Here is a 25,127-nt window from a genome sequence, read left to right as displayed (position 1 = left end):
AGTTAAGATGTTGAAATCAAGCTTGGAAGGTTTTATGGTCACTACTACTAAAATGTTCCCTTGATAAAATCTAACCGCCCAGAGAAAAACTCCGACTTTTAAAAGCATAAATTTTTGTTTAAAGAGTATAATTCATTAAAGGCTTGCGGTACAAGTTTCTTATATATATTACTAGTAGTTATGTATAAGTACTTGAAAAACACAAATGCTGGGTTCACCTCACACTGCTGGCAAGAACTTCCTCTTTTTTCTACGTTATTTATATATGAATAGTAGGAAAAAATAAATATGCTGAAACTATATAAAATCGACCACACTAACCTATTTATCGCATACAAAGTGCTTTAAAAATCATATTACATCTTTCATTTCATGTAAGCATTTGTAGCAAATAATCTACACAACTTGAGTCTTATACACAGAAATAATGTAAGTAATAGAAAGTTCACGAAAAGATTAATTAGCAAAGAACTTGTAGGTGGGATTTTCAAATCCATCTTCTTGCATCTTCAAAAGATGACGTTTCTCTTGGGAGTTGTCATCGTCATCAGCAATCACGGTCTTGGTGCATTTCTTTGGCGTACTTTTTCTGACAAATAATGCCAACACAATGACCACCATGATCACCAAAGCACCACAACTCAAACCAATGATTGCAGCAAAGACTGCACGTGATCTGATAGGATGTACATGTTTGCCATTAGGAGCATGCGGCCTTCCAAATAGCATGCCGTTGTGTACAGGTAAATCTTCAGTAGGAGATGTAGAATCATGCTCATGTTCACGTTTTTGCTCGTCTTTATCAAGGCCGAGTGTTCCGTCATCTTCATTTGAATCAAGAGGTTTGGTTTCCACTGGAGCAGTTGTTGGTGGTGGAGCAGTTGTCTTGGGCTTGTGAGCAAACTATGTAAGTTGTTGTACATGGTCAATAATGATAATTTGTAGAGAAATATAACAAAGAGCAAATATTCAATTTACCTCAAAATCAATATCCATGGCAAAAGGAGGTAAATTGAAATCAATCTTTCCATGAACTGAGTCAATGTGCTTTAATATCTTAACAGCTTCTCTCAATGGTGTTTTCACGATATTCAAATGCGATAAGAAAAGATCTCTGTAACTTATCAACATCTTTGGACCTTTCCCCAAAAGTTTTTTTGAAAAACTGTGCATACTGGGAGAAAAAGAGTTTAAAATTAGCTAAATAATTAGAACTATAGTACTCTTCCTACATATGTTATTATATACACACTTTGCATCTTGGTCGCTTTGCAATACATTCATAAAACGATGAAAAGCCTTGATAATCTTTCTAGGTTTATCTTGATGATTTCTCACAGCATCAATAAATGCATTCATAGCAATATGTTTCTTGTGGTTCAAGTTCATTTGAACACATTCTTTCTTTTCCTGTGACAACTGCAATTGATCGAGCTTTGCCTGGCTTTCAATATTTTTCAGTGTACTCTCAAAAATGTTTAGACTTTCTATCAACATAAAACATTGAACAAATTACAAAATGTTTCAGCTAATTGAAGAATTAAAATGGAAAATTATTATAATTGCAACAAATCTGTTTAACCAACTTGATTGGCAAAATTTCTTAAAGAAACTCACTTTTGTACATAGCCTTTGCTTGTTGTGGATCGTCCTTTTTCAACTCCTCCATTCGAGCTTTGGCTTCATTCAGTTTTTTAGTTAAATCTCTCACTTTGCCATTTTTCAATTTTAACAGGAGATCACTCTTTGTGTTATACTTAGAACGTTTACAACCTAGCGGCAAAACACCATGAAATATATTTGAAGATGACAGCTTTAATGATCAAAAAATATAAGAATTTTTCAAGTTTAAACAATTAACCATATCCTTTGCAAAAAGTTTGCATTAAAATTTGGCATGAACATAGAATACCTTTGCTTATGGTTGGAATATGAGCAGCAAACTTTTTCAACAAGTCTTCCAATTCAGAATCAGAATTCTAAATCAAGTTGTTATTTTAAATATATCAATTAGGGATGTGCTTTCATGAAATTTATTGGCAAAATGAGATTGTAAAATAATATAGTTGAAAAAAGAACCAGACTTACAGTTTTCAAAACATCAACCACACCACTATCAACATTACTATCGAGTGATTTCTATAAAAATATAAATTACACAAATTCATCCAAGGAATAATAGTTTGGATACTTTACATGTAAGAAAAACAATTTTACAAGGTAGTTTAAAAGCTAGTTTTACATACTGTTGGTTTCTGTTCATCAGTCTTCTACAAATAAATTAATAAATATGAGTACAAAACAAACAGCAACTAATGCTATCATGATGGTTCAAAATACATTACAACAATAATACCTTACAACAAACATATTCGACACCAGTAAACATGTCAACATCACATGGGAGAAGTATGCCATATCTTATCAAACTTTTTCCTTTGTTTTGGCAGATAAGGCTTGCTCTTCCATGCCAATAATCATGACTATTACAGGTTTTGCTTTCATGTACATATCCAAAGTTACATTGCCCCTCCGTGGGATAGCTAAGAGCATCAGCTTCAAATGCTCCAACTGAAATTGGATTTGCCAATAAATACAAAATGAACTCATAAAAATATTCAAAGTACAGCAGATTTTTACCAAGACATCTGTATGGAAGTACAGAGTAAGATGACATGCAATCCTTTCCCGAGCAAATAGTAACATTCTCATTGGCTTCAACAATGTTGGTGATTTCAACATCAGGATATGTTTTCTTACAGAATCTATGAATGTAAAAAAAAACAATTTATGAGATGTAAAATACACTGTATACTCATTGCTTGATAAAGCTCAAAAAAACTTACTTTAGAACTTCATGAGGATCACTGGAACACACTTCTTCATCACTATCTTTCCATAACCCACTTGAAACATCAACATACTTAGCTATCTTGCCACATTGAAGAGCTAATTTTGGCTCAAAATTCAAGTCTTTCATTTCATTGATTTTGATGGCCTGAACCTGAAATTACAATATTGAATGTTAATAGAAAGTTATAAAATATTCAAACAAATTTCATATCCTATTTTTAACTGGGTTTATTCTAAAGATATGCAGCATAAGGTTATTAAAATTTAACTAAGGCAAATGTCAGTACCCAACTTTCGACAAAAAAATTGTATTTTTTGACTTTATTGCTTGAAATTAAGACGTGCTTGAAATAACAATGTTTTTAATATTGAACCGACGTGTTCTACATCAAACACAAAATTGAAGTTATTGAAGTTATTTAAACGTATTAAATCCAAGTAAACTGTGCTACTTTGGTTAAAAATGTGATAACAGCTACACAAAAATATAGTGTTTGACAAAGGTACGATTCATCATATGACTATCATGAAACAAGCGGCATTTAGTAAAAATAGAGCAGATGAATAAATATTCACATATTTAGATTTTTAATTGCATCTTTCGCCTACCGATAATGGTGGAGGTGAGAGAGATGAAACACTAAAAATGTTCGCTGTAAATAGAACTTCTTTTATGCTAGTATCGCCATTTAACTGATTTATATATTGTGTGGTAAGAATAGGTTGAACAAACTAGCTGTAAGTACATTCATCATTTTTTTGTAACATTTGTATTGCCTACCTCAAAATGTGAGACTGAACAATTTTTCTCCCTTCTTGAAATAAAACTTAAGAGCATGTGAGATATTCAAAGCATTTAAAACGAAGGAAGGTTGAATGCTCGACGTCATGAAAGCGACATTCCGAATTTATCATAGCGAATGAGAATTATGGCAATATTCTTCATTGAAGATCTTTGAATTAATAAAGTTTTATAACGAAAGTTCACATATTATCAAACAGCTTAAGAAGAAGTTCAACGAAGCTATCAAATATTAAAAACCCATACTGTGTTGTGACACGGAAAACAATACATCATCTTCAAAAACATTTTGCCTCTAAAAACACAAAAAACTTACCATCAAGATGCAAATAGCAGCACAAAATGTAAATAATATCATAGTTTTCCTTTGTAACGTTACTTTACTTTGAAATAATCTTTACAACCAGAAGTATTTGAGTGCGAATAAAGCGAAACACTTTCGTGACAAACAAAAGTTAAATATTCTCTTGCTACTTAAGCAAACGCAATCACATGACCGGAACTTAATGAATTTTTATATATTACAAATGCTTGATCCTGATTGGTTAATTAAGATAAATATGCACCTTACATACACAAAACGTGATGAATTTAAGATACATTATTGATAATTCCCTCAGTTTTTATTATTTCTCTCCTGAAAGCGTTCATAGTAATCATCTATTGAGGACAACTGATTTGAGCCTAAAAGAGTTTGTTGTCTTTTTGACTTGAGGATGGCGACAGCCTCAGATGGAGAATAGTGATACATCTGAAAAAAATATAAAAATGAAATGTCACTAAAATGATGAAAGAAATTGGAATGGGGCTTATGTTGAAGATATTAATGATTAACATATAAATCATAATGAGAAACATTTGAAAGTTAAAAATAAATGCATCCACTCATACTTGCACCTCAATCAAATAACATGCAGTCAATGTTGCACTTCTTCCTCTTCCAGCTTTACAATGTACATAGCAACTTTTTTTCTTGCCGTCAAATTGCTTAATAAACTTTACTCCTTGCTTCAATTCATTATATTTAGGTGCATTGTTGAAATCTACTGTTGGCAACTGCAAATGTATCACACCCAACTTTAGCCATTCCTGCAAATGCAAAAAATTCACTTATAAAACTGTTTTTAGGAAACTACTGCAGCTGTATGATTTTTTTTCTCTAGTGTATTGCTATTATTTAGTCCATCTCACATCTTTCTATGCATAATATTACTGGCAATCATAACCAACCAGTAGTCCTACTATATAAATTTCAGAATATATTCATTTAATTCATTTTAAAGGGACAACTTTTTTCACATTGACTAAACACAGAAATATTTACATGACAAGACCAAATATGACTACAAGTTAGTCCACTATTACACTAATCAGCATTCAAACTGTTCTTAAAATGCAATCAATTGACTTTCACAATCATAATAAAATACATCATAACGTAAGTGCAAGATATTTTCACAACAAGGAGTTGGACTAGCTGGTTATGTCCACAGAAAGGCGCAATTCTTTATTCTTAAATAGCAGGACTAAGCAGATACCTTTTTTGAGTACATTAAATATTTTGTTTCATATTCTTCATTAAGAGTCACAACTCCTCCAATATTTTCCTCCCTAATAAGCTAAATGAGATACAGCATGATCAACTTATTGCTGTTCACATTTGCTTTCTAAGGTTAAATTACTTACAGCTGGGGTAATGACTCGAAAGGGTAGTGCACCTAGCACCACATTTTCATCAATTCTGTTATACCATCTCTTCTTCTTACTAAAACCAACAGTTATTACATTCAATAACAAGGTGGGATAAAATAGGACCCTGGCAGCTTTTGAGGATGTTAGGTTGCTTTGTATTTTATGCAAGATTTTATCTTTGAGATCTTTAAGATTTTGTGTCATTGTAACATGATTGACTTTTCACAGCTCATTAAAAAAAAATTCCCTAACAAATGTAGAAATTTCCTTAAAATTACAACTTTATCGTTTCCTCATTCCAGAAAGTTCTTGTTTTGGGTGAAGTTTCCCCACCCAGTGACTGGTCTAAATTCTAAAAGAGTCTTTTGTAATTTTTTATTAGTACATTACAAAAGTACAAGAATATATAATATATATATATTATTACGTCATTATTTACTGTGATGACATCATAGTATTGTTACTTCCTACAAATTCATTGTCAAATGATGAAATATGAATAGTGTGTGCGAGATATGTGTATTTTAATTGAATGGTTTTTGACGAGAATTTGAAAATGGCTCATCCCGTAAGCGTTGTACAGGCCTTAGTAAAGAAATATGGCGAAGAAAATTGTATTGTCGATGATTTTGTGCACATTGACTTGTCGTCAAAAACGAAAGAAAAGACGAAAGACCATGGTATAAATTGCTTTGGGGTTTGATTTATGTTGATAGAAATGCTGAGATAATAACACTTTTAAAAAAATTATATTTTGATGACTTTGATGATTCTGGTGAAACTTTGTAATGTTATTTGTCCAAATTGACCAACATAATTCTATATGTATAATTTTGTTTGCACATGCAAACTCTAACGTCATATACTTCGGGGCACCTAAATTGCTTATAAATAGGGTAAACAATAAAAACGCACAAATATTCACTAGATTAAATATACAAATTCAACACCTGTGCTTGTTAAATAATCCTTGGCACTTTTAATCTTGACCTTTTACTTTGTAGGACTACCTGGGTGACTTTATGTGACTATAAATACATTCTTTTTTAAAAAAGTTGATACGTTTTGAAAAAAGATTTTTTCATGGTGTTATTTAAGTGGATTTCATTAGGCACCATATCCTTGGAGTTTCTATTGTAATTTTACCATTTTTATCTACATATAGTACATATAATAGATATCATCTATAGTACATATCAATTCTAAAAAATGTATAAAATTATTTTGGACACAACTAATAATTGGAAACATCATTGATCACGTTGTAGTTCTTACAAAAATTCCATGAAAATCTGTATGTATGAAATTTGCAACCATATGTTACAACCTGCAAGTGATGTACAAATCCATTTACCAAGAGATTAATTTTGTTGTTTTTGCTATACTATTTTATATGGTTTTGTACCTTACATTCATATTACTGACAGTTCTGGCACACCACACTATTTATGCATCAAGGCTTTTCTTCTGTTTTTCCTGTCAAATATAGTGAAAATGCATAAACTATTACATTCAGTCTCTGATTTGTATTCCTCTTTATCAAAAGTATTTTCCAGCCTCCAAGTTATCAGAATAAATGATTATTTTATGTAGCTTTCAGTAAATAATGATCAAGTCAGGACAATAACAGTAAAAATGATTAACCCCTGATTTTGCAATCCAGTGTTTAAATTTCATTTCTTATGCAAAAGACCAAACTGTGCAAATGTTTCTTTTGTTATTGTATATTCCTAGAGAAGGGCATCCTTAGGTCAGGGTTAGCCCTGTCTGGCCCATAAATCAGTTTCTAGAAGCAATTATGTAATTTTGCTATTTTAATTTTATTTTATTGAGGAAAGTGTATGATGAAAGAAAGATGGGAATATTAAGATTTCAAGTTTTACCTTCTATGAAATTTTAATGTCTCTAGCATCCATTCCTCATGAAAGACGAAGAGTTATAAATCTGGCCAACAGCTCGATATCAATAGCTGGTCCACCTGGAGAAATTGAATGTATTTGTCCTTTTGTAACTGAACTAGATCTCACAGAAAATGCTGTTAAGAGCTGGAATGAGGTCAATAGAGATATTTTAAGGAGACATATTTTCAGCTAAAGGGTTTGCACATGACATGACTTTTTTGTTATCCAATCAAAATAACACAAAAACTTAATTTTGTGACTTATTGCAGTTTTTAATTTACAGGTGATGAAAATCTTGGTGCAATTAAAGAGTCTGGAATTTCTAAATCTATGTGGAAATCCACTTGGTAACACCATATACAATACTTTAACACAACCACAATGACATCACTATCAAAGCTGGTACTCAATAACACCAAGATAAAATTTTCTATTGTTCCAACCTTGTTGCAACATTTTCCAAAGTGAGTTTCAATCTTTCTTTGTTTGTAATTATTAGAACTTATTAACTCATATGCACATCTCAAAGTGTGCAATATGATTCAACAACTTATCAAAACTCTAGGCATCCAGTGCCCATCAATGAAACATGTGCAACAGTGAAATTCGATCTGCAAACTCTAAGTTATTGACAAAGAATCATCCATTTCATGTGGCTCATTGTGTGTGAAAATTTTTTTTGTCATAATGACTTTTATTTGTCAATGAACATTTGAACCATCCATGTGAATAATTAACATACAATTTTTCCTTTCAGCCTTGTTGAACTTTATCTTTGTATGAATAGTTATTGCATCATTCCAGAAGAAAAAAAGACTTGTGAAAGTGTTAAAAGACTACACTTTAATGGCAATTATATTGAAGATTGGGCAGAGGTGGAAAAATTAGGAAAAATATTTCCCAATCTTGAAACACTTATAATAATGGAGAATCCTCTTTCAAACATTGAGAGGAAAGATGGGCAAAATAGTTACACTCGGTTGAAATCTCTTTCGTTAACGAAAACAAATTTGAACTCTTGGGAGGATATTGATAACTTGAAGAAATTTTTGATACTGGATGAAGTGAAATTGTTTGACATCCCTTTGTTGATGGATTATGATAAGGAAGAATTCCGTAGACTGTTAGTTGCTAGGCTACCAACGATCAATGTCCTAAACGGTACTCCAGTTTCTGAAGAAGAGCGGGAAAATGCTGAGCGACATTTTATTCGTAAATATCTTGAATCACAGGAACAGCCAATGAGATATTTCGAGCTTGTGACGAAACATGGAGTTCTTGCTCCTCTAGCCAATGTACACATGAATGCAGTTGCAAAACTTGCGACTGTCTTAATGCATATCACGGGCCATACACCTCGTCTTGAAAAAATATGCTTAGAAAAAACTACATCTCGTTTCAAAAAAGATTTGTCAAGCAGGCTTAATATCCCTACAAGTCAAATTTCTCTCTACTATCAAGACAAAGCTTCCAATCAAGGTACCGAGCGGATGATTTATAGCCAGAGACCATTGTATCGATATGGAATTAAAGAAGGAGATGATATCTTTGTCGATATTGATACAAACCGTGTTTGATTTAACTTTGATAAATGACTACATGGAGGCTTGCTGAAAGTTCAGTGAAAATCGGCGAATAATGTCGTTCATTGAGGAGTGAGGACGTCAAAAAAGATGAGATCATTTGACGGACAAACTCACGTTAAACTCTAGCTAACTAGAGTAAAAAACCGGTAGGTTTAATGGTTAAACATACTTTTGAACACGCGTTTTTTCAGGGTGTGGCCGGAACTGCACATACACTCGTAAAATGTGTGCAATGTACAAAGCCTGTATACTGGAGGTCAGAAGGTGAAATGGAAACTCAACATTACCTAATGAAGTAAAAATAATTGAAATTTTGTCTCTGTGAAAACGCTTGCTTGGCATTGCTCTGCTGTGACAACTGATGATAATAACAAACTCAACAGTTTTTAAATTATATATGGCATTGGATAAACTAATGAGACTATCACACATAGAATGACATACATTACAATGACATCACAAAGCGAGCTTTATCATCTGTCTGTGATATCATTGACAAAGTTATCCACCGAAACACAGACCATTCTAATAACTTAGCTGCTCACTTTCCTTTTTATAAGAGAACGACCAAGAAGAAATGAATGTATCGTAAAATTCTAGAAAACCGTAGAATCGAACCTGTGGTATAAACTCCACAAGTTCGGATCTACGGGTTGCCAGATTTCACACGTCTTTTTGGTTAATATAATTTTCAACTATTCTCAAAATTACATGTAAATATACGCTTAAGTTTCATTATACTGAGCCTTATATTTAACCGCGTCAACTAATGATTTTCCAAACCATTAGAAACACGTGTCTAAATATTCCATGGACGTGTGCCCAGAGGAGCTGTACGAGCTTTCTAAAATCGTACCATTGAGAAAACATTTTATACCTGTAAGGCAGACACCTTTTCCTTCTTCCTCATGAAATTCAATACTATATTATTCCAGCTCAAAATTTCCCCAAGCGTGATAAACTTGATGAGCTCTGCTGCTGGTTGATCTTTCTCCTGTATAATTGTTTTTGTATTTCGTTCATGTCATCACATCGTCACTAACCTTGGTAATCAATTCACTAAACATACACGACGTCTGCTACCTGAAAAAGTCTGTTATTTTATAATTAGCTTGCGATATGAAACCTTGGACGATAAGATGATTGATTCTTCATATCTTGAAGAATGTTTTGCTTAGTCTAGAAGATTTCACAATTGATTTTCACAATCGCCTATATTTTACAGCACTATATAAAACCCCACCGACTAAAAAGTATGTATATCACTTTGTGCATTTAAGATTTAACTTTACTTTATATTGCTGGTTTGCATTCAACTTAACCACAATAAAACACTCTAGTTTGTAGTATGTAGCTATACCTTCATATTTAGCTTCTCCTATCGCAACGTTTACTTTCAAACTTTCAAATTCCACTGGACAGGGAGCAAATTAAGCACAACCAGCTTCGACTGCAAATGATCGAATCAGCAAGGATGTACTCTATATTTGGTGTCTGGATAAATATCCCCTGCTAAGATTTAACAGACTGGCATTGCAAAAAATACGAAATAATGTATCGGGTCATTCTCAGTAATGTGGAAAAATAAATATTCGCTTTCAATCTGGATTTTTGTAAAGCAGTACGTATTTCTGGAATTTGTCTCCGGTGTTACAAATTAGGTATCTTTCTTCATTCTCTGCATAAGGTCCCGAAATTAAGGACACCCATAAACTCAGACTTGCAAATGTGTTTTTTATAAGATTCTCGGCAGGATCAGTGAGCATGACCAAGTATACCAAACTCAAATTTTATGATATCTTTATTTCTGTTTCGATGTGTATCACTTGAGTCATTTATTCTTGAAATACAAATTTCACTTAAAATTAGATTAAAAATGTGGAGTGGCCAGTTTCACTTAAATGAAATAAAGCACAACAAAACAAGAATTCGTCGGTCTGTATTAATCGGTAACAGAATATAAATATGATGCTTGTGGCAAAGCACTTTCTTGGAATCAATAATTAATGCTGTATATTATACTCATCTTACGTATCGTTAGACCTGCAACATTAATACTTGAAATAGGAATTGATGATTTAAAGAAATCTTACTGAAAAGCAATGTTTTTAAATATTTATGTAATTTTTGTTTAAGAGTTTAATTCCGTCGATCATCAATATATTTCATGTCTAATGTGGCATTGAACATTGATACCTTTTGAATATTGTCTATCGAAACTTCGTTGTCAAAGGCAATTTAATATTTCCCGCTCTAAATTCTTTTGCTCGTCCATTCATATGTTTCAATAATGTTCAAATAAAACGTAAAATCGAACATTTAATAAATAATATTGCTAATCCTTGAAATCATCACATAGTCAGAAATACAACCTCCATAAGCATGTATAAGTTTGTTTTTTTCAATTTACGTAATTCGTAAATTAGTAGAGAATGTAGATGTAGACTAGCGGGCATGATAGGCCCACAAACGAAGTTCGGAGTTATTTGCGATTATTATTAATGGATATTATTCATATTGGCATGGCTTCTGCTTTGCGTTAATGTATGTCTAGTCTTTTGTTTGTTGAGGCAGTTGAGGAAACACCGCCAATTAGTATAGCAAGGTTCTTTTAACACAGCTTCCTAGTAAAATATTTCATGATATAAAAACAAACATAATATTCGTATTAAGAATTAAACAAAATGATTTCATCTCATCACGATATATTGAAAGTCATGCTGAACGACTGAACGGTAGCTTTGCTTGGGGTAAATTACCGTCTTGCGTAAGTAGGCGGCCAATTATTTCTCGTCTGGCCATGTAAACTTGTGATTAAAAGAAAAAATATGTTTTAGTCAAACGAAATGAAATGCAACGTCAACAGTTGATATAATTATTCCAAGTTCCTTTAACAATCAATGAAAAAAGACGGTGTGATTTTTGTTTTATTGTTATTCGACATGTTTCTTCACTGTTTGAATCGTGAAAATTCTTTCTTTGTTTTTACAAGCACATTGTCGAGCACAACGCCATGGTCGAGCTTCCATATTTACACACGTCTGAAATTTTGTCGTGTATAAATAGCACTTACTATAACTAACCACAAATTCCCATATTTAAATATCATATTTTTGCTCATTAATTAAGTGTGCTGGCTGTTATTGAATACGATATTGGTCGTTAAATATAATTTAATGAAAAAGAAACCGCTTTCAAAACGTAACAAGAAACATTGTCTCAATGGAAAATTTCACGTTGTCCGACTTGTCTGAGACATTTTTATTCAATATCTATTTCATTACAGTCTAGCTTTGTTGAGAAATATGAACTACTTATGAAAGAACTTCTTTGAAAAATTATATTTTTGCATTGCTCCATTTACTCGTTTGAATGACTGTTGTCTGGAGAGAAAAAGCATCTTACAATTTCTTGCGTGTTTTAACAATGATAGCAATTAAAAGAAATTCATATACCTATGAGAAATTCATATTCCTACAACAAAATGTAAGTGACGCTCATGTGCAAAATATGTATACCATCTAGCAACAAAGGAAAAATACTACTTTTGACTCGGAGCTTGAATCAAATATAGATAATTTTCGACACATTATATTTTGTCTTTCGGAAATGATACAACAACCTTGATCAATACATATTTAGAAATCAACTAGTTTGGACAAATAAAGAGCCAAAATGAAAAACTTTCCTTGATTTACACGCATATTTTTTTACTAATGTCTGAATGATCATCTTTATCAGTTAATTAACTTTCTAAATTTCGATATAACATATTATTTTTGCTTATACCGGTGAGGCATATGCTTTTCAGTATTAGTATAAATTAAAATTACAACAAGACAGCCATCATTTCATTTGAAAATCCTTGCTGCATGAAATTGTCGAATTTTTTTATGTATGGATTGTAACTTAACATGCAACATTGAAGATTTCGATGATTATCTTGACAGCATGGTTCAAAACCCAGAATTAACAAAACAAAATATTTAAATCGGGAATAATTCTGAAGAGATGTGCCTTTGTCACCCCACGGTGAAATTTTACTATTAGAATATCAATGTTTAACTATTTTGCCCTTGAAACAGTGCATGTGTTAAATGAACTGCACATTGATCGTTGTTTAAATTCAGGGGATTCATTAACAAGAAACTTATCATCTGTCTGCAACGCTCGATTTTACGATAAATAACTATGTAAGACAAAATATCCTCCACGCTTTTTTCATTATCCAGCATTATCAACCATTGTGCATAAATCTTTGTGTAGGAGAGCTATGTTAATCATCTATAGAATAGTTGCTTCCGAGCGACACTTCATGCAATTGTAAAATAAGCTCTTTTTATTTAGCTTTCAAGAAATATGCAATGTGATTTACAAATGGCACTTAAATGAAATAAATTTTGATGTTTAAATTAGCCAGCTTCCTAACGCTGTGGCCTTTGTTGGGTAAGTATATATATTTATGTTAAAGAAATGAATCTATAATTTACACGTGTTTCACATAAAATTTTGTTAAAGCAATTTACTACATTACCTGAATAAGCTGCTTTGAGATCTTGCACATTTCAGCATGTTGTACACGACGAAGGAATCACAAATTTTCTGGCAGACTGGCACAAGTTTCACTGTCAACTGTTGAAAGATGAGACCCAATTTAGATTAAATCTTGCATTATGTATATATTTGTCTCTGGCCTACAATGATATACTTAATCCCAGACGTTTGCAATATCCATTAATATTTTCTATTCTTTCTTATAGCGTGTATCGTGGCCGATAGCAATATGACAAACAATTGTTCTATTCTTCCATCAGAACTATGCCATTCTCCCAGACATAATGGTAATTACATACCCGTTTAATTAAATCCAAATACAAATTTTATGTAAAGAAAGTTAGTTTCCATTTTATTATGTATATATATCAACAAAGCAATAACAATCCTGAATGATACGTACATCATCTTTCCTTTTCAACGTATTTTAAAAATTGAAGTGACTGAAGTATTAAGAATTCTGTTTGGTCAAGTAGCAGACGTTATTTGCATCAAGTCGCGACACTGTAAACACACGTATTATTTTTTAATTCCTTTGTCTCTGCCAGACATTTGTTTTTCGTGTCTGCACATTTTGGATATCAAGAATTTCAACAATGCAGTGTTATGCAGACACGAAACTTGATAACATATATTCTAAAACATGATTGTTTTTTTAGACGATATATAATGACACTTGCCTCGAAATTATTATTCTCAAAAAAACATTTTTGTTTTATCGAAGTGATTTACTCATCTCTAACGCATTCGTATGAAACCAAGCATGACTGATTAATCTTCACTGCATGAAAAAAGACATTTGCAAAACAAAAATATTGTATAATAACGTTTGCAACTAAAGTTTCGACAAATCATAGATTTATTATTTTTTTCAGCACTGACTTTATAACATAGTATGCAAAATTTTATAAAATAGATTTTTATAAATTTTTCTCGTGTCTTGTTGCTATAGTGTCTTCTTTGCATTTATTACACTTGTCCGTGCTTCGGGCCAAGTTGACTTCTGAAAACAATAAATAACATTATCAACAAAAATTTGTACAGCTATATAGGTATACTTTTTAAATTCCTTCTGGTCATTTTACTTACACAATTTTTCAATATTCCATTCTGTTTTGGGTCGATTTTTGGCAAAGTGCTTGGCACTATAATTATCACAAGATTATTTTAGAAAACTTTAGAAAATTCTTGTAAAAACTTGAAAATTACAGTTCTGTCTTGTGTCGAATGACTTGGCTGTATACGTTTTTCTAAAAACGTTTTTCCAAGAGAAATAACTAAATTGTAAACTTTGCAAAAAAAATATCAAATTCGATAACGATTACTCAATTCATTGCAAAACGTTAAAGAAATTACTCAACATTTACAACTTACAGCAACATTTGATATTTTTCACCGTATTCAGAAAATAGCAACGTTAAAAAAAACGCCCGAATAGCTATACTTGCCTATGCCACGAGAAGCAAATTGTTCTACTGTGCCTTTTCTTGATAACTTAGGAGGTTTTGTCCATGCAGGATAAGTACATGGATGGCGATAACAAAACCTTGACGTTGTGTTTTCATAATAGTCAATTGAAGGTGGCTTAACTGCAACAGACGTTTATTTTTTTGTTTCACATCATTCAAAATGCATTTTACTTTGGCGAAAGATGATTTTAAGGATTCATAATAAAACTATAGATGAAAATGACAAAATAACAAATAATACTTTGATGATTCCATGGATTGCGTGTCAACTGTTCGCCACAAGTGAAATTCGTCATTTCTATAAACAGGCAAATCTCTTTTACGTGTAATATTGCTGTAAACTGATAACATTAACAAGATTTTGAGTACATTTACTTACTCATATGAGCCAAGTGTTTTGGATACATATTCTGACTCTTTCGCCAACTTTGTTCAGTGTTCCAAATTGCATATGGCTTAACAAAAATGAAAAACATTTTTATTCATCGTTTTCTGTAACTTCCTAAATAGCCTTAATAATACCAACATGGCAGATGGAAGACCAATAAATTAAAAAAGAAATCAGGGAATTTTATACAACGTTTATTGCCAGAACTCAACCCTGCAGTACTAAATCGTAAGAACAAACTTTAATTGAAGAGTTGAATCACCACGAAAAAACGTTTTCTTCTGAAAATGATTTTTCTGTTTTCTTACTGGCAATGCATCTGAAACCAGCGACATTTGAAAGACAAGACCAACAGGCTGAGGATCTGCACGTCTTGTTGGAGAATTTCTCCTCACTGAATTATGAGATTCAGGAATACTTTTAACAACAAAATCATTCAACGTCGTAGTTCTACGTCTCTTCCAGCGCTTTAATTGTTTTTCTGTAAATTTCGTATTCATGATGAAAGTTGTGTCAGATAAATATCTGTTGAATGTAAAATATCTTCTTAATTAAAGCAATTTGTGACGTTGTAATGGGCATTAGACCAAACGTTGTTGAAATTGCTAAAAAGGATAATTGATAATGAATATATACAAGAATTGAAGTAATTTTTATCAATTTCTTCTTCACATTCAGAGAAAGAAATGGATGGAGTATTAGTTTATGAAGATTGAGTTCTGTAAATAAATTAATTCCTCTGAGTCTTAAACACTATATATTTCCTAAATTTACAGAGAAGTATAGACCAAGAAAATTTTCAAACAACTATAAATAAAAGAAGTAGTGGACTTGAATCCTGTTCGTCAGTTGACCAAAAACAGTTTTCTGATATTTTCAAAGATCAAATAACTCCTCCCAGTGCTCGACTTCTATCCAATTGTAATTGGTGTTTGACTGTCACAAACACTGCCCTCACAAATACTTACTTGTAATGCGTTCAAATATTGCACCTTTTCTTTTTTGCAATTTGTTTTAAAAATTAGCTGTTTTATATAAAAGATGTAATCCTATGACCTGAATTGCTTTATAAATAAATAACGATTGCGAGTCAAAGGCTTTTTTTGCAGTAGGTATAAAACAGCAGACTAACAGAGCGACAAGAGCATGAAGTAGCGAGCCAGAAAAAGAGGGTTGAAACGAAATACATGAATGCTTATGAAAGAACACGAATAATGCAGCATAAATCAAGGCAAAAAGTGAATGAATGTATTTTGAAAGAGTTGTATGGACTGGAGTCACTGGAGTCAAAGGACATTGAAACGTACACAAACAAAAAATTTGCGATTGCCAATTCACTTCGGGCAACACTTTCTCTACGATGGAAAAATCTAATTGAGGTACGTTTACACCACTGGTTTACACAGAGCGATTTGTCGGGCCGACACTGACGCCATATTACGTGTTCTTGCCATATTTAGAAAGTCGCCCGACTCGAAAAATTGTATGAAAATCTATAACAAACTACAGATAAGTGCTGAAAACGTCGTTGTTTTTATTGAAAAAGCAAAAGCTGCAGAGATTCAGAAAAAGAAAAAAGTCAAGAATATTTTCTTAAAAAAAGAAATACGTCAAATTTACCTTGATTTGCACTTTACTCACACCGATCTTTATATTTTTTTCTTCTTTTCTTTATTTTTTGAGGCAATAATAATAATATACATTGCCTCCGTAGCTACAATAACCTCTTTTAATTTCGCTTTGCTATTGTTCTTTGACATATTTGTTTTCTTTTTCGAAATCGCATAAATACATCGGATGCATAATTTACACACAGCGATTTGTCTTTCACGACAACTGTTCCATATATGGCAAGAATTACGTAATATGGCGTGTTTGCCCGACTAATCGTTGATTGTAAACGTACCTTTATAGTTAATTAAAAACTGTGCAAACCAAATGTAATCTCCAAATACACAATTTTGTTCACAAAATAATTCCATGTTGCATAAAGACAATTATTTATTTCAGCTATAAGCTATCTCAAACAATGCATACAAAATTTTCAGATCGCAATCCAAAATCTTCAGAATAAATTTTAAAAATATTTATATAAAATGTCAGGTTAACTTCTTGGTCTTCTAAAGAGCAAAACATGACGCTCTAAACAGAAAAGAAAAATATATTGGCAAAAATATACAATTTGGCCTGCTGCATGCAGCTGTACAGCTGTACATAACAAACAAAATATATAGTTACTTAACCTGGTTTGTGAATCATAAAATGAACCCATCCAGGAGATTGATGAATTCCTAGATTTCGCCATTCCGTTTCAGTCATAAGATGTTCAGTTGGTACAAGTGGAACAATCCTTGTTGGCAAAATGACATGTCTGTACAAAAATTAAGCTCAATTCTAATTTTTAGAATAACTTCAGTTGATGACAGTTGGCAACTAACTTCATTTAGATGTGGTATTGCACAAAAAAATGCTGATGATTAAAGCCACTGTTTAAATGAATGTGGGCCTTTACCTGTCGTTTCTTTAAAATATATATCTCATTTGCATGTAAGATTTTTATCTTTTGTTGATTTGACACGAATGCTAGTCACTCAGACTCACTCGCGTTTTTCTTTATTTTTTGGAAGCTTGTATTGAAATACCAAGTTGTTAACAGATGATTTTCATTTTGTCAAATCAGTACAAAAGGATTTGAGATGTAAAGTTTTTCAGCTCAAAAGCTTAACCTCATCTGCATATAATAAAACAAAAACTATTGATAATGTAAACAACTTTTTTATCATTGTACAACTTTGTTTAGTGTACCTGTACTCAAAATTCTCATCACGATATTTTTCTGAATAGCAGACACTGAGAGGTGCTGACATTTGTATTGATGCTAAACTAAGAAAATATTTTCAAGCTCACTATAATTTCCTGATTTACATCTTCGCCAAAAACAATTTCGTCAAAATATTTTATTTGGAGATTAATAATTTAATATATTTGGCAATACGTTATGTAAGAGTAGTAATCGGTCTCCGATTGTGAAGCTCGAAAGCACGTCAGAGACATCAAAGTGAATGTCAATCATTGTAGTTATAATTCAGAAAATGCTAATAGGTAGATGAACTTGTAAATAAATATGTCAAAATAATATCATAATTTACAATTCACAACCCTACTACTGTTATAAAGAACACCACAACAAAGTTCTAAGATTGATATACTATCCAATGACTTCTTCCAAATTCAATACGTTTCATGACTTGTAGTCAGGGCCGTAGCTAGAAGGCTAAATGGGGGTTGGGGAGGGGGTATGTATATTCATTTACACACTTGTACCTTCAATTATCATTCTGGCTACGGCCCTGCTTGCAGTTGCATCCACAGAACAAATGTTTGTAATGAAGATAGTTAGCTTAGATAGAGCATACAGAAATTACAGAATAAATGACAAAAAGACAAACATTATAAAAAAAAGTCTGGCATTTAAATTGAACAAGAAGAAAATCAATCGTTTTTTTACAATTTTAATTAATGTGTCTTCACTTAATGAACCTAATTGCTGCAAGTTTATTGGAATATTTTACTCTTTCTTTAAAACATTAGAAAGTTTTTTTTTATATAACCAGTGTACGCCTGCGCGGACTTGTTAACTTGTTAAACATTCAAGACAAGAAAGAGGGTAGAATATTTCTTCATTTGACATGGTGGAGTAAAGTTGATGTGAATTGTCTGTTAACAACAGTCATTCACTAATCTGCCAAATGGTAAATGTTACTAAAGCCAGATGTCAGGTCTACAACTGTATACAAGCAAGCCCATCATATATTTAGTAGGCCCGTTAATAGGTATATCATACAATATAATTTAATTCATAAGCTTGTTGGTTAAATTTGTCCAGCTGAACGCCTCGTAATGTCGTTTTATTTGAATTAGTAAAAGAATGTGGATATCTAAATTGACGAAAGTATAAAAATGGGTGATAAAAATTAATAAATTAATGTATATTTCTTTACAAAGAAACTTGATTGCTGTACACATTTCATTTCAACTAATACATTTCCTTCAATCGGACGAATGAAGTGCGAGAGAATAAGAATTCATCAGACGCCGGGAACGTAACTTTCAAGAAAAGCTCTATGACAAAAATAAATTTATGATATAAAGTGCACTAGAAAAAAAGAAATAAAAAATTAATTATAATTGACCTTTCTTGTATATTTTCATGCTAATTGGAAGTATCACAAAGACCAGTTGTTTGACTGTAAACATGTGTTGTACGTACTGTCTCACGAGCTGCAGTTGCACTAGATGATGTTGTTTTCGAACAGTTTTTAGCTTCTTGCACGTTTCCATTTGAATACGATTTGCATGAAACACTTGAGTCTGAACTCTTTATATAAAGCATAACTTATTTTCGAATCACACGTTCATATTCAACTTTTGTGATCAAGTTATATACGAGTAAGCATAAACAAAAATAAAAGTACCAACCAGGGCTACCAGAGGACCACGAGATTGAAATATGGAAAATGTATCAGCATTGAAAACACTAAGATTGTCAGGAGCGTAAGCATAAGCAGACGTAATGTCATTGTTGCTTGGCATTGAAACACCAATCTATTTTAAAATAAAGTATAGAGAAAACGAAAACTTTATAAAATTATTACGATTTGGCGCAAGAATTTCATTTTTTTATTTTCTTCTGAGGAGCATGTTGTAAAAAACGATTTAAAATAATTGTGATAAAATTAATGATAGAATGACTTGAAAAATGAAAATAGAAAGGCTGTTTGAAAAAATCGGAAAGAAACGAATAATGGTTGAACTAAATTGTAAAGTAATCAATGCTGACATGAAAATGACCAAATGCCAAAAGTTAAATATACTTTAAATGTTTTCAGAGTATAAATGAATAAAATCTGCCTACCTGACATGTTCTCATATGAAATGGAAAATTTACATTGGCAGCAGAAGGACGAGTAAGAAGCTGAAAAGCATAAGTTAATAACACAATACAATAAACTGCTTGAATTTGAATTATGACTAAACGCATACCAAGAAAAATGCATGAGCAAGAAACGAAACTCCCCACTCTATTCCACTAACAATTTGTGCTCTACAAACAAAAAACACTTACACAATAACTTCAAAATATATCCTAGCAGGTGTATTTTTTATACACAATAATTTTCTTATTAACATTACTGAATCTTAACCATTGAAGAGAATATAACTGAAAGAATACTATAGGCCAAAATTTGAAGCAAACAATTAAACTGGTCCCAGTCTTCCCACCCACGGCCAAATGAAAGTTCATTTAAAGGGCATATGACTTGAAAATTGTGCTATTAGTATTATATTTTTATAGCTAAAACATAATTTTGAAAATCACAGTGTGTCTTCTAAAACAGTTTATTCACATCACTTTTTTTTCAAGATATTATAGTTTATGTAATGTCTGCTTTGATCTGACGTTGTACAATGACAATCTAAAAGAGTTAGTATATTAGCTGATATGTTACTTCAACCGAGCAGAGTTCCATTCATTGTGAAGAATTAATTGCATAAAAAATTGCTTAATCATTTGTACGAAAAGTAGCAAGGAAAGTAAAGCATGTTTAAAACTTTGTAACGACTCATTATGCAGAATGACGTCAAAAGTTGTATAAAGCGGACATTACAAAAATTACAAAATATTGAGAATGAAAAGAGATATGCATAAACTGTTTTAGTAAATACACTTTGATTTAAATAGTATGAAAATAAAATTTAAATAGTAAAATTTTCGAGTCATACGCCCAATAAGACAATAAGGTAGAATGCAGACTTGACCCATTGGACACGCGTGTCAGGGGGTAAAATTTTGACTTCATGCAAGATTGCAAGCACAGGTATGTTTACCTGAAGGTTGCCGTCCAGTTATATATTTAGATCTCACCTTTGATAATCCTCAATAACGTAGGCAGCAATGAGTACGACAGTGGGACCAACAAGAAACCTGTTACATAAACAATGAAAAATAAAATTACCGAAATAGAGTAAATGGTTATAAAATTACATGTGAAAACACACCAGCCAGAGTACAAAAGCCAAAATGGATAGTAAAAAGCCGTTTTTTGAGGAAAATTTTTTAACGTAAAGAAGGTTGCATAACAAAACCAAATCCAAGCCTGGAGAAAAAAAATATATGTAAGTTCAGCATATTTATATACAACGTGTACAACAATTTCCCCTCCCAGTTATCACCATAGTAGGCAATGGTGACTCTTGCACTTGGGAGTCAGGATGCTCAGTATGTATACATTGATAATTTGAATTTATAAAATTCAATTAGACATACCAAAACCCGAAGAATGCATATTCCAATACCAGCAGGACTTTCATAAATATAAAGTACTCTACCCGGATCAAATATCTATTGAAAAAACCGTTATCGTTATAGATACAAGCAGGAGTATCGAGCCATCCTGATTGGCGCAAAAAGAATAATTTTCAGTCAAAAATAGAAGAGTCACTTACAATTTGTTCGTAGATGAAAAGAATTACGAAAGAAAAACAATAAAGTGTCGAGAAAACTGCTAGTTTAACCTGTCCACTTGAACTTATTCTTCCCTGAAATGGAAATGACTTTCTGTGATAAATTTGCAGTGAAACATTTCCTGTCAATATTCACCGTGATAATGTTTTCAACTTGTACTTCATACAATGATGTTTTAGTGAATTCTATGCAAAACTCCTACCTAGTTACCGTCCAGCCTTTAGCGAGAAGTATGAGCATTACCAAAAACATTAATTGTCCTATGAAATGAATGGCATCACCTGAAAAAATTGTTGAGAAACAAATGCATCTTGTACAATAGAACAGAAGACGACATTGCATGGTTTTTTCAAAAAAATATTAGGTTAATATAATGTTTAATAACGTTACATCTATGCATGTGTAAAGCTTACCTACGACTTTGCTTTCTAGATTAGGTTTACCATCTAAACCGTAATCAGTAAAATAGCCAATGTGAACGATGAGAGCAATAACTGTCAATGAGACGATATATTCAGTAAAGTGCTTCATTCTTTATAGCATGGTCTCAAAAGGAAAATTCCATAGCTTATTTATACCTTCAAAGAATGCTGAGCAAAGGAATATCTTATACGTATAGTGAAATAACTTTCTAGACACAAGAATCTCTAAATATATAGAAATTTTGGGAAAAAATGATGTTTCTATTGATGGTAATTTTCGAGAATTGCAGTGTTTATCTATTTTCTCATAAAACAAAAACGCATTAATTTTACTCACTAGCTTCTATTATTCCAAGAATAAACACAACGATGAATGCAATCAAAAAAACGATATCAGCTTCTAATATATCTAAAAATTAAAATATTCGTCATGAAATTTCAAGTAATCATGTAATGCAATGTATCGACACAAAATAATTATAGACAAAACATACATTGCTCATCTGCTGAAAAATGTTTTTTCCAAAATGATTCACCATTTGTCAAAATTATGTTGTATTTCAATTTTAGACCCTAAATGACAAGTTACTTTATTGAGTTGAAAGCTATGAATTACGAAAATCTGTCATTTTCATCAAGTAGCATAGCTTTTTGATTTCTCTTTGCATTTTTGTTTTCATGCAATAACTTTTTTGATATTTCAAGTTACACGGACCTTGTTACTTTTGCAGTTACTAACAACAATAAACCACCATCTTGCTCTAGCAGAAATAAACGATCGTCTACCTGCATTTATTTAACAAAATGATTCTTTAAGGCACAAACAACAGAGATTTCCATGCAGCTGTGATAACTGTGACTATAACTGTGACAGGGATGAATGTTAACGCAAGCAAATGTAATGAAAATATGATAGTTACTTAAAACGGTATGTTTTTGCTGTTTAGTTTGCTTCTAGCTTTTTTTTAAAAAATCAATGGCGTGGTGATCGAGATTCAAGCCGCCAAGGCCCAAGACATTAATTTGATGTATTGTTTGATTAAAAAGCCTGGAAGTTTGTGTCTTTTTTATTTTTCGGAATTATATTGTGTCATTTTAAGCTCATTTTCTGGTTTGATTAAAATTTGAACATTTTTGTGGGATTTTTTTGTCGTCGTTGTCTTGACGAGTCAATTAATAATATTTGAAGAGTAAGTTATTAATAAACAATGTATATTGCTATGTCACTAATTAAATAATCTTCATCTTCTTCCCATTTTACTTTTAGCTAAGTTCTATATCTACAAAAAATCATCAATTAACAATTTTCACGATAGCACAAACAGCGCAAATGTATTTAATACCTTCACAATTTAGATCAAATTTTCCGTTATGAGATAAAACTCTACGACAATGACTCTGGGTAAAATAATTTGATAAAACAATTTTCTGGTTGTAGTCGGGAACCAAAAGATTTACTCTTTGAGAACAATTCTAAAAAAAGATTTAGTTAAACTTTTTTTGAGTTAATGGGAAGCCTTCTCGATTCACAGGTTTACATCTTTCTGTAACAAATGTTGTCCAAAAAACTAATTTATTGGTGACCTGTACGAGGGCAATCTCCCCCGTCACACAAAATCGCATCAATACTTCAAGGCATTTTTAATTCCAAATAATTATTAACATGTCAATCACTTGAATCTCAAGAGAAATGGTATAAATATATAATGAGAGAGACAGCTTTGTTCATTAGTTGAACAAAGCCCTCTTTAAAGATATTTATATAAGTTTCCTTAAGGGACGTGAAATTTTTTGTTTACGTTTAGCTTATAATCTCAGGTTAGATTAGAAACTATTAACTTTATAAAAGAACGGATGTCAACAAGGAATATGTCTTTAACAATTTGTATTGTCGATCAATGAAAACGATTATGAATAAGATTTTACGTGCATATGAAAAGTGTTTCATGTCATCGTATAATTGTATTACTAAGGATATTTAATACACGAACAACACTTTTAAGCTCGAATTCAGCCGTTTTTTTATGAGAAATGTAAAAAGCTTTTAACTTTTGACAAGTTGTCATGGTGACTTGCAAGTTAGGTAAAGGGGACTAATCCATCATAATACATAATAAAACCTGACTGCGTATGGAAATAATATAAGTATTTTCTTACCATCATATTTCCTGGATATACATGCGGCCACTGGTTATCAAAATACAACAAAACATTTTGACAGCAATATTCCTATATCAGTTTAGAAAATTTTTATTTTTGTTTGTATTGAGCGTGGGTCTGCCATGTTTGTTTTTTACATAATGATACACAAGTTTTATACAACATTAATGATACTGTCGCACGACAACATGAAAATTATGGAAGTTTATCAATTACAAATATTTTTGAACGTGCATCATACCTATTTCCAACATACAACGAACGCTCGATAAATTTATAACTTTATTACAGGGTGTTATTACATTTAGTATGACGGATATTATAGCAAACCTTCCAATTTCCGATAAAGGAAGTTATGTAATAAGCTTATTGAATTTGAACATACACAGTGTATTTGTTTTGTATAAGCTAAACATCCATTTTCAATAGTTGTTTGGTCAAAAAAGTTAACAAAAATTTACACTAAAGACCAACCAACAAGGCTGAACGAGTTTACCTAAATAACAGCCTATTTCACAAATCGACATAGCAAACTACATATATAATATCTGTGTGTGATGATAGTCATTTATTGCAATCGAATGGAGAGGGGTAGTTTGTTCTAACATAGTTTGATTAAAATTTAAATTTACCGAAATGGAATTGGTAAACGTTTGAGTTTGTTCCATGTATGTAGTAAAATTGCAGGCAAAGTCGTGAAAATGTTGTTATGTTACGACAAACGTACATAGCAGAAAACTCGCATGACAGAAAATTTCAGTTAGACAAATGTTG

General features: G+C 31.8%; 5 protein-coding genes and 2 long non-coding RNA genes across 8 annotated transcripts; 1 reads left to right on the top strand and 6 right to left on the bottom strand.

Annotated features, from left to right (window-relative positions):
* Nucleotides 1–111: 111 nt before the first annotated feature.
* On the bottom strand, nucleotides 112–4,131 carry LOC124446755 (amyloid-beta precursor-like protein). Its single transcript, XM_046997633.1, has 11 exons — nucleotides 3,972–4,131; nucleotides 2,847–3,004; nucleotides 2,641–2,765; nucleotides 2,357–2,571; nucleotides 2,247–2,270; nucleotides 2,089–2,139; nucleotides 1,913–1,979; nucleotides 1,618–1,773; nucleotides 1,253–1,487; nucleotides 979–1,174; nucleotides 112–903 (listed from the first exon to the last, which is right to left on the bottom strand). Exons 1-11 carry the CDS (start codon nucleotides 4,011–4,013, stop codon nucleotides 457–459), a joined length of 1,716 nt encoding a protein of 571 aa, XP_046853589.1. The 5' UTR covers nucleotides 4,014–4,131; the 3' UTR covers nucleotides 112–456.
* On the bottom strand, nucleotides 4,016–5,619 carry LOC124446760 (phosphatidylglycerophosphatase and protein-tyrosine phosphatase 1-like). Of its 2 annotated transcripts, XM_046997638.1 has the most exons (4): nucleotides 5,342–5,619; nucleotides 5,194–5,274; nucleotides 4,553–4,744; nucleotides 4,016–4,406 (listed from the first exon to the last, which is right to left on the bottom strand). In XM_046997638.1, the coding sequence occupies exons 1-4, from the start codon at nucleotides 5,549–5,551 to the stop codon at nucleotides 4,272–4,274; spliced, it is 618 nt and encodes a 205-aa protein (XP_046853594.1). In that variant the 5' UTR covers nucleotides 5,552–5,619; the 3' UTR covers nucleotides 4,016–4,271. The 2 variants fall into 2 exon arrangements, with proteins under 2 accessions (XP_046853594.1, XP_046853595.1); XM_046997639.1 differs by lacking the exon at nucleotides 5,194–5,274.
* A 98-nt stretch (nucleotides 5,620–5,717) lies between these two features.
* LOC124446900 (tubulin-specific chaperone cofactor E-like protein) lies at nucleotides 5,718–9,591 on the top strand. The gene is made up of 5 exons (XM_046997785.1): nucleotides 5,718–6,027; nucleotides 7,257–7,402; nucleotides 7,532–7,630; nucleotides 7,669–7,712; nucleotides 8,006–9,591. The coding sequence occupies exons 1-5, from the start codon at nucleotides 5,880–5,882 to the stop codon at nucleotides 8,823–8,825; spliced, it is 1,257 nt and encodes a 418-aa protein (XP_046853741.1). The 5' UTR covers nucleotides 5,718–5,879; the 3' UTR covers nucleotides 8,826–9,591.
* LOC124446761 lies at nucleotides 6,312–6,992 on the bottom strand. Its single transcript, XR_006948524.1, has 2 exons — nucleotides 6,753–6,992; nucleotides 6,312–6,674 (listed from the first exon to the last, which is right to left on the bottom strand). It is a non-coding gene; the product is annotated as an uncharacterized LOC124446761 (long non-coding RNA).
* Nucleotides 9,592–14,232: 4,641 nt separating the features above from the next.
* Nucleotides 14,233–14,537, bottom strand: LOC124446762. The gene is made up of 2 exons (XR_006948525.1): nucleotides 14,478–14,537; nucleotides 14,233–14,391 (listed from the first exon to the last, which is right to left on the bottom strand). It is a non-coding gene; the product is annotated as an uncharacterized LOC124446762 (long non-coding RNA).
* Nucleotides 14,538–17,221: 2,684 nt separating this feature from the next.
* On the bottom strand, nucleotides 17,222–18,112 carry LOC124446896 (cyclin-dependent kinases regulatory subunit-like). The gene is made up of 3 exons (XM_046997781.1): nucleotides 18,051–18,112; nucleotides 17,489–17,616; nucleotides 17,222–17,387 (listed from the first exon to the last, which is right to left on the bottom strand). The coding sequence occupies exons 1-3, from the start codon at nucleotides 18,110–18,112 to the stop codon at nucleotides 17,350–17,352; spliced, it is 228 nt and encodes a 75-aa protein (XP_046853737.1). The 3' UTR covers nucleotides 17,222–17,349.
* Nucleotides 18,113–18,737: 625 nt separating this feature from the next.
* On the bottom strand, nucleotides 18,738–24,423 carry LOC124447223 (transmembrane protein 145-like). Its single transcript, XM_046998115.1, is given in 17 exon segments — nucleotides 18,738–19,401; nucleotides 19,516–19,623; nucleotides 19,725–19,850; nucleotides 20,161–20,220; nucleotides 20,289–20,349; nucleotides 21,172–21,231; nucleotides 21,306–21,403; nucleotides 21,574–21,648; nucleotides 21,753–21,840; nucleotides 21,968–22,052; nucleotides 22,185–22,265; nucleotides 22,350–22,418; nucleotides 22,531–22,602; nucleotides 22,688–22,766; nucleotides 22,909–22,979; nucleotides 23,537–23,666; nucleotides 24,351–24,423. Coding segments are annotated over 17 exon segments (1,389 nt in total). The 5' UTR covers nucleotides 24,357–24,423; the 3' UTR covers nucleotides 18,738–19,281.
* Between the last annotated feature and the right edge of the window lie 704 nt (nucleotides 24,424–25,127).

This window comes from Xenia sp. Carnegie-2017, unplaced genomic scaffold, assembly GCF_021976095.1.
Source record: "Xenia sp. Carnegie-2017 unplaced genomic scaffold, XeniaSp_v1 HiC_scaffold_22, whole genome shotgun sequence".
Classification (NCBI taxonomy): Eukaryota; Metazoa; Cnidaria; class Anthozoa; order Malacalcyonacea; family Xeniidae; genus Xenia; species Xenia sp. Carnegie-2017.
Note: the sequence above shows the minus strand (reverse complement) of the source record. Positions and strands in the feature narration are given on the sequence as shown.

Bases quoted from the DNA above. Each gene is read 5' to 3' on its own strand.
- LOC124446755 (XM_046997633.1), bottom strand. From the start codon at position 4,013: ATGATATTATTTACATTTTGTGCTGCTATTTGCATCTTGATG. The intron at 3,005-3,971 runs GTAAGTTTTTTG...TTGTAATTTCAG, and splicing joins CTGCTATTTGCATCTTGATG to GTTCAGGCCATCAAAATCAA. The intron at 1,774-1,912 runs GTATTCTATGTT...TTTTGCCGCTAG, and splicing joins TATTCCAACCATAAGCAAAG to GTTGTAAACGTTCTAAGTAT.
- LOC124446760 (XM_046997638.1), bottom strand. From the start codon at position 5,551: ATGACACAAAATCTTAAAGATCTCAAAGATAAAATCTTGCATAAAATA. The intron at 5,275-5,341 runs GTAAGTAATTTA...TATCTCATTTAG, and splicing joins TTCGAGTCATTACCCCAGCT to CTTATTAGGGAGGAAAATAT. The intron at 4,745-5,193 runs GTATCTGCTTAG...TTGCATTTGCAG, and splicing joins ATTTAATGTACTCAAAAAAG to GAATGGCTAAAGTTGGGTGT.
- LOC124446900 (XM_046997785.1), top strand. From the start codon at position 5,880: ATGGTTTTTGACGAGAATTTGAAAATGGCTCATCCCGTAAGCGTTGTA. The intron at 6,028-7,256 runs GTATAAATTGCT...TAATGTCTCTAG, and splicing joins AGAAAAGACGAAAGACCATG to CATCCATTCCTCATGAAAGA. The intron at 7,713-8,005 runs GTGAGTTTCAAT...TTTTCCTTTCAG, and splicing joins TTGTTGCAACATTTTCCAAA to CCTTGTTGAACTTTATCTTT.
- LOC124446896 (XM_046997781.1), bottom strand. From the start codon at position 18,112: ATGTCAGCACCTCTCAGTGTCTGCTATTCAGAAAAATATCGTGATGAG. The intron at 17,617-18,050 runs GTACACTAAACA...ATTTTTGTACAG, and splicing joins GATGAGAATTTTGAGTACAG to ACATGTCATTTTGCCAACAA. The intron at 17,388-17,488 runs GTTAAGTAACTA...TTTTCTGTTTAG, and splicing joins TTTTATGATTCACAAACCAG to AGCGTCATGTTTTGCTCTTT.